The sequence below is a fragment of the Odontomachus brunneus genome, unplaced genomic scaffold (genome assembly GCF_010583005.1).
Source record: "Odontomachus brunneus isolate Ranch 3 - 2012 unplaced genomic scaffold, Obru_v1 Obru_scaffold_023, whole genome shotgun sequence".
Lineage (NCBI taxonomy): Eukaryota > Metazoa > Arthropoda > Insecta > Hymenoptera > Formicidae > Odontomachus > Odontomachus brunneus.
In genome coordinates, this window is record NW_022639473.1 from 2,354,954 (window position 1) to 2,366,843 (window position 11,890).

The window sequence follows — 11,890 nt, forward strand, 5'->3', positions numbered from 1 at the left end:
TGTCTGCCGTTGTTGCAGTCGCTTCGCGACAACGCGCACTTTTGTGTTCTCTCCCATTCTCTTTCTCTCGCGGTGATCCGGTCGAGGGACACGTTTCAATTACGCCGATAAAAAGTCCGTGGAGACTCACCTCGACGAAAAATCGTCGCGTCGCGTCGTCGTCGAAAAAATATCGGCAGTTGATCGAACATTCGCGTGCCGTAAGACAACGTTTCGGCCCGAAACGGTCCGGTAATAGTACGTCCGTATCTACTGCGACGGAATCTGTCGATTCCGCGGAAATAACGCGACGCTTTATAATTACAATGTCGGACGCTCCCTCGAGTCGTCCGTCTCTCTTGTCCGTGCAGGCTCGGTAATATCTTCCATTTTAATTCGTATACTCGTTGCCGTTATCGTTGCTCGCGTGCCCAAAAAGCAGATCGAGTTTTGCATCGAGCCGATCACTTTAGGCGGTAACTAGCTGCCGGCAAATTGGCGCAACTCAGCCCCATTCGGACGTTATTGCAGCGAGGTTGAGCGTGTGTCAACCGAGGGCTCTGGAAAGTTTCCTCAAACAGTTCCCCCGTGAGGGAGCAAATATTGGGACACGTCTTTTCGTACGCAATGCGACGATATCGTTGCTGCACTAGTCCCGCACTTTTATCAGTGTTTACGAAGTTTAATTACTAACCTGTTCTCGCAGCGCGCAGATATACCGGGCAAACTTAAATTAGCATGCATACGAGGGCTTTGACACCGAGGCACAGTAGAATTAATATTCACAGCAAGGCCAGTGAAATCCGAATCAGGGCGCAATCACGGCGGCTGAATAGCGGCGCGAGATATAGTGTTAATTATGTGCCAAATAAATTAGCAACTTGTTGATCGTCATTAATACTCGATAAACTTGGTCAAACATCCGACGACCCTCTTGCGAGTCCCCCGGATACTTATAAGCCTCAAATAATGGCGCATGTAACACTGCTTGTCCTTCGTAGATCACGTGCAGATTTAATGCCAATAACCCTAATCGACATTGTATACGTCGCGAATGCGAATCACGTTTTAATGTACAACGCGCGCGCATATGTATATGTGTGTGCATGAGTTGTAACTCGCGGCGCGTTGTTGTTACAGTCGATGCGACTGTGGGTGGAAAGCCAAAGTTCGAAACGTCGCGAAGCGACGAGAAACGACGGGGAAGTCACGACGGAACGAGAGACGCGCGAATGTTATTTGGACGGGACGCTATTTTGATAGAATATGCGAACGTTATTTGGACGGGAACGTGCAACGTATGTTCTAATATTGAAATTTCGCAGTTCCAAGATAATTGCACGCGCGGCGACTTCTCTACTCAACAATATAGACCAATGGTGAAAAATGTAACAGTGTAGTGTCGAAACGTTAAATATGACCGCTTCTTCCTCTGAGATTTCCTATTTTATTAAATGAATTTTTATATTGGTTTTTATAACAAAATTGGTGCGCGCGGGAAACTCGGTGCTTACCAACGGCAACGTCGGTTTACAGTCGCGAAATAATTCAGCTGCGATATATAATGCAGTCGGACCGGAATTGCAGTTTAAGCGAAACAATGGCAAAAATACAAGATACGAGTCGCGCGCTTATTACTTTCTGCCTACTTATGCTAGCTATTCTCTACTCTCTCCCTCTTCTCTCTACTCTCTCTGTCCTGTTCGCGAAATCGCGCTCATATGAGGGCACCGCTTTGTACCCCGTTCGTATTATCTCCGCGAAGTATTTCAGAGGTCTATCTCAGCGAAGGAAATTCATATTCCTTTAATAATCTATTATATTTGTTAATAGCGCGCGCGCAATCGTCACAAAGTAGGCTGATGACAATGAAGAATTATAGCAAAGTTATAGCAAGTCAGCGCTAATTATATGGGACGATGTTAGCGTTAACTGGCCCCTTATTAATAGGCGACTCATTAATCATTTGCCTGTATGTTTATAAAATTTATTTACCGGCGGGATTATACATAGGAGCGCGATGTTATATGGCATGGATGCGATACCAGAATAATATTTATTAATAGAATATATATCAAACATACAAGTATAATTCACTCGCGTTCAACGCCATCGTGGTCAAAGTGACGTCGATAATTCCGCGCTCACGAAAAGCGCAGATTTTCACACATGATCTATCGCGCACGAGACGTGTGCGATATAATTTAAATATCACCTCTTTATATATATGTGTGTGTGTGTGTGTGTGTGTGTGTGTGCGTGCGTGCGGCCGCGCCACGCCCCTCCATAGCACCGTCGTTAACAATAATATCGAATGAACGAATGTGATCGGTGTTATACGCTCGGAGATGACATCCATTATATGTCCTCGTATTCTGTTACTACACTTTGTACATCCAGCCCCGTCGTGGTCGGCTCGCTTATATCACATCTCGCTTACGAAACTCCGGCGTATTGTTGCACTATCCTGTTCCACTCCTTCGGGAAGGATCGCTGAATGTGAGAAAGGACCTTCTTGATCTGACGTGTCTCCTCGTTGCTGCATTGCGGACAGGAGCCTCTCAGAACCAGCGGTGCTAAACCTGGATAAAGTAACGACGCGGAATAACCAACGTGATATTTTCGGCTCGGTTTTATGTAGTGCGTAAAGCTCGTGCGCGAGACTTCTCGGGACTCATGTATAACATTATCGCGCGGCCATGTAATGATACACTCGACGCGTTTATCATCTCCGCGAGTATATTCGGCATCATCCCTCGTAACTCCACGAATCCGACTTTATGATCCAATAGCGTGTGGTGAGGAAATAAAAACAGACAAACGGAGAATTTGCGCGAGCGAGCATTCACTCGAAGAACATCGATTCGAACGACAGTTAACCGTGTCTTCGGGTATCAATTCGCAATGATCCCAAAAACAGTTCCGTCTTTTTAGATCCTCGTTGATTCATTTACCTTATTACGAGTCGCGACTTATAATAAAAATCGATCGACTTTTGACGCGAGTTGGTTGACTCGCCAGGGTAAAGGGCATTGCAATCTCATTTGAAGTCTCGCTCGCGGCATAAATCGCGTGATCGATTCACGGCGATTGCATTCGCCGGAGAACGTACTTTTCAGGCGACGTCCGACCGGGTCGCACGGTGCCTCTCCCAGGGCGCATTTGAGCTGTCTGGTCAAGTAACGCTTGTCGCTCAGGGCCATGTTTAGTTGTTCGTCGGAGACGCGCGATCTGCCGGCTTGTCCCTCACTGGGCTCGGCTGCCATCGCCGTAGCGAACAGGACGCAGGCTGGGACGAGAAACAGGAGCTGCAACACAATTGCACGCGTGTATGTAAATGCACGGACCGTAATAATAGCTGGGCACCGCCGATTATTAGCAAACGCGGACGCGCTGCTGCGGCACCGAATTGCGGTTTTCCCGGCGAGCTCGCGCGCGATGAGAGGATGGCGGTGATGCTGCCTCCTCGGACCTTATTGTCCCGTTGCATTCATTGCCATAAGAGAGAGCGGGTCGGCTGCGCGTATAAAGAAGGGCGTTGGGCTGCAAGGGGATGAGATCTTTTTACGCGAGCTCGGCGAACCACGCGCGCGGAGCGTGCTAAACTTATTAATTACGGAAGCCGCCGCGATACGCCGTCGACGACGCTACTTAACGTGATTATACCATCTGCAAGTATTATAGTAAACGGGTTCCACGTGCGGTCACGGAAACAACGATGGCCACGTTGCTGCATTGAGCATGTGCGCCTCCGCTTGGTTGCGCGCGCGCGTGTAGATAGACACTGCATCAGGTGAAATTAGCTGCGCGGCCATCCGACAATAAGGGCGGAAGCACGTCTGTCATGCGGTAACGAAAGCGGATAAGGAAGGGCTGGCCTGCGGGTGGCCGGGCTAGGCACGCCAAAGCTAACATAGCTAAACAAGCAGCAACCACGCGGTGCTATACTACGACGGCGGTATGCGAGTAGCTCCAATCTCTGTTCGCTAGCTCGCTCCCTTTGCTCCCGCCGTAGAATCCTCCTGGTCCTCCTTTTCTCCCTGTGCGCCCACCGCTTCCGTGACGCGCCGGTGCATCTCGTTGCACCGTTGCACACGTCGTCGTCGTCGTCGTGGCGGCTTAACTAAGGTTGCCACTTTTAAATTACCTTCGTCGCCTCGTCACCCAGTGCGACCCGGCGTCGCGCCGTCGACGTCGCTGCCGCCACGACGTCTCGTACTTTTCGCTTTTTAATAAGCTCTCACGGTTTCCTTTTTTTAATAACCCGCCTCTAATGCGGCAAGTGAATTTTCTCCTCGTCGCACCGACCGTATGACGTGCGTTCGGTGTTCCTTACGTCCGTCTTATCAGTCGGTGCCTTGCGTCTCGAGAAATTAGCGAACATCAAAAGTATCAATGCCTAATAACATCTAACTCTGGACATTCTTACTGTTTTGGTCTTTAAATTAAATAGAGATATTTAAAAAATATCTAAAAATATTTACGCGCGCGCGAAAGTTTAAATATTCGTGTTTTTAAAGACCAAACAATGTCCAGAGTTAGATACCAGTGTTATTAATGTCCAGATATTGGCACTATTGCTTTAACTGCATTTGTTTCTTATGATGATTTGATAATAAATCATTGTTTGATAAATAATTGCTGGATCACTTCATTTCGGTTTATTCCCCGTGGGTCTGATCAATTATCGATGATTGAGACAATTTAAGTAGCTGGTACGCACCTATCGTATAAGCATGATCGCTGAATATTAAGGACCGAGCGCTAATTGCAAAATATTTGAAATATTGTACATCTATCACGTGATGCATAGACCTTAAAAAAAGAAGTTACATCCTCTATCTGTTTCGAGCAGTTTATATCGCAAACGAAATATAGGCGCTCAATGGTACCACCGGCCGGCTGGCTCGTGATAGTTTTCATGCCTCCAAATAGGGATGTAGGTCAATTGGCTCTTTGAATTTGCGCCAATCAAAAAATATAGTCCGTGCATATTGCGCGCGTGTTGCCGTATCGCGTTGCGTAAGTGACGACGATGTTTGATAACAACGACAACGACGACGACGACGACAATGTTAATCAAACGCTTTTAATGGAAACGCGTTGATTATCCGACACGATGGGTTCTCCACGTGGGAGCGTATTTCTAGATTATTACGAGGTCGTAATACACCCGGATCTCTCCAGTCAATCGAAATACCTCCGCGCGGTGTTTATTGGATTCCTTTGACATCCTTTGTGATATCTATTCGTGGCCCGTTCGACGTTCTCGTCCCTCTTTTGCATATCGTCTCGCGACTAAACCCGTCTCGAAACGGAGTCGTTCACACCGCAATCGGGAATGTATATATGATCCCCTCTTCAGTGTTCTTCTCACGCTTATATCGCGTTTTTTTTTTTTTCTTTCTTCTGCGTTTTTTATACGCGCGTGGGATAATTTGGATTTGAATCTCGCCACCCTTTCACTGCTTTCTCCGGCCTGGATTTCGTTGTAACCACGTTCGACTATCTTTCTCGCGTTCACGTGATTCCTACGTCCACACACGTAGCCGACTTTACGGCGATTCTTTATACTCGACTACGTTTTTATAACAACGATAGCCGTTGCAGGATTAATGCGCGCGACGACAAAGTAGCAGAAATTTCTCGTCGCCGGTTCCGACAAAGACATTCCAGTCGAAATATTTAAATAACGACTTATCATAAATTATATTCAGCCTTAACATTCTCTCTCTTTCTTTTCTATTTTACATATACTTCTTTATTTCTTTGCTTTTTTACATATATACTGAAAAAAAGATACTTGAAAATTTATTTTTGTGGGTTATATAAAGTTTATTTATTCGAAATAAATTTTATTTCGCAAAAAATAGAATATGTCATGCACCTAAGTATTCTTTCCTCAGCGTATATGCATGCGAAAATGATTTCAAAGGGATCGATCGTAAAAATTAACCCGAGAATTTGACGTTTTGATGATATAAAAAAAGAAGAGAGAAAAGAGGACAGGCCGGGACGCGCATATTAACGGGAAGAGCCCCGCAATCCAAATGCAGTTTAATCACTGCCGTAATTACGCGCCGCGTCTCAAACCGCTCGCGCGGCCGCTTAGTTCTCCGCCGGTTCGTCTGATTTCCCGACGGAGGCCCGGCACCTCGAATTTCGACTTTTGTGGCGGGCTCCTAATAATCGCGACGGCTCCGTAAATCACGGCGGTCCGCACGTAGACGCGCATACACGCGGCCCGGAGTGATTTGTGGATTCGATGCGGCCGCGAGCCGCGCAAAACCGCTTACTTCCGTGAACCAGTGTGGATTATAAGAATTATTGCCCGCTCTGAATGGCAAATTGGCGGCGATATAGATTTTATCGTCGGTACGTCGCTTCCACGATGGCCGCATCGCGGTGCCGCTCATATAATACGCCGGAATGTTTCGAGTTGCGAGTAACGAGTGTACCGCACATATACACTCACTTTCTCTCTCTCTCTCCCCCCCTTATATATCCGATCGCGCGATCCGCATACGGGCCGTTAATTACGACTCGCATTCAACGCAACCGATAATGCGCCGTAAGCATACGATGTGTCGCGAAACCGCGGTGTTATTATAGTATTAATTACGTTCATTGTCGCCCGTATGCAACAATAATTACGCGTAGTTATCGGTGCGCTAGCGCACGCCGCACTTTCTCTCTCAGACCTTGACTCGGTGATTTACTTGCGTCGCGTCGCGTCGCGTCGTATCGTCACGTCTACGCGCCGCATTTGCGACTATAAAATTAATCGGTAGTTACTGTTCCGGCGACGCTGTCAGTGAATGGTAACCGAAATATATCTCGCGCGGAATACCGTCCTATAAGTTACGTGCGCCCGATATCGGCGTGGCGCGCGTCCGATAAATAATAATTTAGCGACGCGCCGCGCCGCCACCGCCGCCGCCGCCGCCGCCGCCGTCGATTCAGTATTATTTGCGGCCGTATTAATTTACGGTTATCAAACTAATTTACTGTTGCTTAACGGTAATCGAGATATACTAGTGGGATCGTCGAGCTGGCCAGTCGCGTCTTCATATTTTGATATCGTATTACCCGTAAATAACACGGTGAATAATATATCTTGCTACACGAATATCGTATTCACACTCAACTGTCGCGATGAGAGATAGATCGCAGATTATTCATTATCGAGCGGACTGATGCGATTGTCGGGATGCATTTCAATATATTTATACTGTTTCGCGTCTTCACGAAATTGCAAAAAATTCTAGATATTAAATACGATATATAACTATGAAATATATATAATTCGCCAATTATTCTCCGGACGCGTACATTATTCTCCGCGATATCGTCGTATTTATCGGGGCGAACAAAAATGGAAATTATTCTCTTTGGATTTAAACTATTTTTTTTAATGTAAATTATTCTCATAGCATTGTTAATTATTCTCATGCGCCTTCGTTTTCCTTGATGTTCGTTTGACAAACACAACTCTCGCGGATTGCGAGACTGTTCGACGACATTGTTATTCCGCTCGGGTGATGCCTCCACACCTTTTGCATAAATATACGATTGCGATATATATGAATTATAATGTTATCGCATTGTCGATAAGCCGGTGTTTCAATCGCACTGTGTGCGCGATCGCCATTGCGCTACGTGCGGAAATTCGATAATTCGATTTTATTACAGGAAAATTCGCGTCTCGCGTTCGTAAGATTCTACTCTTGGCTCGAAGCCGAACTCTTCGCCAGAACGAGTGCGTCGCGGTATTATGTAATGTTCTTACGTGACGCTACGATCGTATTCCTCGTAATAAAAATAATCTGGCATGAATCGCACCTTGTATTCCGAGATGATGAAATTTTCGCGAATTTCTCGCGTATTAAAGAGTGTTTCACGAACGATTCGTACTGAGAAAAATTCCTCGGTTATCGGAACGAAAGCCCGCGTTTGCTGTTTGATGATTGTTAGGGAAACCGATCGGATACTTACCGTTACAAATCACTTCTCATCGTTTTAACAAGTATACACTGCCCGAGATCACATTTGTTCTCGTCTATTTAACTTAAATTAGTCACGTCTCTATTATAGAAGTAGTACTTAAAGTAACGAATTGAAAGCGACAAATTTCTTGTTCCTACTACGGGATTATTTGCTATTGAGTACTGGTTATTTCGTTGAATTAGCAAAAACTCCTCTTCTCAGATGCTTTTGTAACTTGTCTGCAGTCAGACGAAAATCGAGCACGCAGTTTTAAACTCTCGTTTTGGACTTCACATTTCCAGTTTGTAGGTCACTTCGTTGGCTTTAACACCGGAAATGTCAGATAGATGAGCGCTTTAATTTAATTCCGATATAACGGTCATGCATCCTCTCTGCTATATAGTGGGTTCGATCCGATAAGAATACACAATGACAGACGCGCGTGTGCTTCACCAACCGTAAGATATCTGGAATAGGAGGTTTTTTCGCTGCTCGCGTTTCGCCATTTTCGCGACACGTACACGCGCGACGCGAATGACTAGCTCTGTGGCGTTCTATAAACGAATGCAATTTCGAGGTGTCTCGCTTTCGATTGCGGTGTTTTCTCGCCGCAAGGCGCAATTATTTTGCGTCGCACGAGTGTTCAGTCTGTACAAAGGCACGCAACAATGGAATATTATTGGCGTAATCTAATGGCACATTAATCTGATCCTTCGCGTGCACGCGCAGAACAATGTTTATGATTCCAAACTTGGCAATGCAGTGTGTAAATTACATCTTTATTGGCTTCCAATATTTGCTTTGTAGGTACCTCGGGAGCGTCCGTGTATATTTGTGCGAATGTGTGTGTGTGTGAGTAGTTGGAAAAACGTAAGTTTGAAAAATTAATAATTGTCGTGCGCGCAATAAAATAAATTGCGATTAAAATCACAAGAGCGAGGTACGCCGTGACAAGTAGGTTTTTCTTCGCTCTCTTCACCGGATCGCTTCCCGCCAAGTTAAACAGCATATTTAACCACGTTCTACAACATAATTCCCAGCTTATCTCTCCGTCGCTTTATCGAACACGCGCGAAAGCTTCGCTCTGAGGAAAGCCGCGATTTCCAGCGCACTCCGCGGCAACTGTGCGGCGAACGCACAATTATGCAAAGTGACGTGTGTTCTGACGCGAATTTATTCGCTCGCGTCCCTCGTGCGAAGCACGTCGCAATAAAAATAAATCGCACGGAAGCGACAGCCAGAGGAGTCTCGGCTTCCCACTTGTCTCGTTCAAATACGTTCTGGTCCCATGGACGGTGCGACACCGAGGGTTACCGTTGGGGAAGAAGGGTCACAGGTGACTCGCGCTGCGCGCGTCTCTGCTCTAAACGCTCCGATGAACGATCCTCCCGGAGCGGATCGCAGCGGGGATTTCGCCGGCATACCGAAACAACCACGGCCCTAAACGTGAACTTGGTCTCTCATCCTCATTCTCCCTCTCTCTCTCTCTCTTTCGCGCGCGCGCTGACCTCCCTTGGGAGTACTCTCCCTCTCCCGAAACTTTAAATCACCAACCGCGTGTATATGTATATACAGACATACACATATATACAAGGGATGCGTAGCGCGCGGGAGTGCATCAACCTGTTGCGCACGTTCGTCACTCACCTTGATTGCCAGAGCCATGCCGAAAGCCTGGGTTACTCGGGTCGCCGTTCAAGATCGCGTCGTTTGATCTCGGGAGTCCGCGAGGGCAGATTGGCAGACGGAGAGAAAGTGTATCGATCGAGGCTTTCGCGGAAGGACGACGCGCGGTGCAAACTGCAACGGTAACAGCAGCAGTAACGATCTGAGGTCTCGAAAATGCTTCTGCCAATCGACTCCGATCCTCTCACCGTGAATACGCGCGACGCACTGGGCCCCAACTGAAAGATGTATATACCCGTGGCCTTTCCTTTCCTTCTCTCACGATAGGTATTTAAAGTGCACGCGGCGTGTACGACACGGCGTGATATATAGCGGCGCCTTCGCGAGAGGCACCTGTTCCTCCGGATGTCGATGGTGGCGCTCGGAGGAAGGGGAAAGTTGTGTGACGTACGTGAGCGAACGGTGCCACGTTTTTTCTTTCCTCCATTCTCCGGGCACTCACAACCGGATGCTGCTGTAGTTATTTTATGAAACTTTCGTTGGGGGCTACTGCTGTTTCTCTCTGTAGTGGAGGAACGTGAGAGAAAGAGAAAAAGAGGGAGAGAAAGAGAAAGAAAAAGAAAAAGAGAGAGAAAAGAGAAAGAAACGGAATTATTACGCGTTCGCGAGCTAAGCGGCTAAGTTAAACAGCGACATTCTTGTTCTGGGATTAAACTCTCTAAGGATGATTAGATTAAGGGGCTAACCAAGCAACTTTTGTTGCTGTTGTCGAAGGGTAAGAGTATCGATGTAGGAAGTAACTTTGGACGCATACATCGGAATTGCTTCGTCGTCCCTATTCCCGTTTAATTCGTAATTATGATGAAAGGAATCGATAATGAAGAACACGTGTATTTTGTGTCTGCGGCATTTACTTGCAGCGCTTTTTTAAAATTGGAAGATAACATATATCATATAGAAATACAAAGGATGAAATATATCATATAAAACTACAGAGAGAACTGTCTCAAAGAGATTAGAAAGGAAAGAAAAAAAAACGCAGCTTGCCAAAGGACGTTCATTCCAAGCGTGAAATGAAGTAAGTTTGAACACAAAGTCACAACGCTGTAATTAGAAAAGTACAATTTCCAGCCGAACGGACGGTTTTCAACAATACCGCTTTGTGCCTCGAGAAGCTCTCCTCTCTCCGACCGCCGCGATTGTCGCTGACAGATTTGCCTCCGGCGTATCCGACGTACGAACGTCATTTTATCGGATTGTACGTTTGCGACTTCTCGTTCTCGGTTAGAGTGTCGTGGTACATACGCGCGTGCGCGCGAAGCTTCGTTCCGCAAGTCGGTTTCTCGCGGAACTCCGAGGAACTCCGGGCGGATTTCACGTCATCGAGGTGTAAGCGGCGCGGTCGATTTCACTCATTGCACAAAACGCACCGTGGACAAAAAGGCTCTCTCAGTGGACAAATTAGTCTAGACGGTATAATTTTTAACTGATTTTAATCCCATTTTTTTTTAATTTACTTGTTATGAATTGCTCTATAACTTTGTCGAGTCACTTTTTAAAATTAGAGCTTTAATTCAATATGGCGGACACAAAATTGTCTTGGGAACATAGAAACTATAAGATATTGAATATACTTGTACCAGACAAAATAGGTTTTAAGGATTCTTAATTACATATATGAGATTAAAATTTTAATTTCTTGCCACTTAAAAGAACCTAAACGACCCGAAATGTTTTACGGGTCGTTTCTGATATCTTCATACTAACAGTGCATTCAGATTACGTCTTTGTTCACACATTTGTACATATTGCTCGTTAAAATATGTAAATTTCAAAATTTAGCTTGAAATTTACATATTTTAACAAGCAACATGTACTAACATTCTTCCTTATCCTTAAAACCCGTATATATTTTATCTGGTGCAAGCATATTCAATATTTTATGATTTCTATGTTTCCAAGACCATTTTAAGTCCGCCATTTTGAATTAAAACTCTAATTTTAAAAAGTGACTCGACAAAGTTATAGAGCAATTTATAAGGAGTAAATTAAAAGAAAGGGGTTAAAATCGGTTAAGAATTATATCGTCCAGACTAATTTGTCCACCGAGAGAGCCTTTTTGCCCACTGTGCGTCGTCACCGACGGTCACGTCCTCGTTCCTTGCCTTCTCGATGCAAGCTGATTTCGTACGTTATGTCATGCACATGTACACCTACATATACAGGGTGTTCCGAACCTCCATAATGACCCTTGGTGAGAACGTAGAACGGATTGAAGTGAGCAAGAAATTCTTGTGCC

General features: G+C 45.7%; 1 protein-coding gene across 1 annotated transcript; it reads right to left on the reverse strand.

The window, feature by feature from the left end:
- Positions 1 to 2,016: 2,016 nt before the first annotated feature.
- Positions 2,017 to 9,922, reverse strand: LOC116842255 (allergen Tha p 1-like). Its single transcript, XM_032811186.1, has 3 exons — positions 9,613 to 9,922; positions 3,092 to 3,287; positions 2,017 to 2,561 (listed from the first exon to the last, which is right to left on the reverse strand). The coding sequence occupies exons 1-3, from the start codon at positions 9,628 to 9,630 to the stop codon at positions 2,416 to 2,418; spliced, it is 360 nt and encodes a 119-aa protein (XP_032667077.1). The 5' UTR covers positions 9,631 to 9,922; the 3' UTR covers positions 2,017 to 2,415.
- Between the last annotated feature and the right edge of the window lie 1,968 nt (positions 9,923 to 11,890).

Bases quoted from the DNA above. Each gene is read 5' to 3' on its own strand.
- LOC116842255 (XM_032811186.1), bottom strand. The intron at 2,562-3,091 runs GTACGTTCTCCG...TACTTTATCCAG, and splicing joins GGTCGGACGTCGCCTGAAAA to GTTTAGCACCGCTGGTTCTG.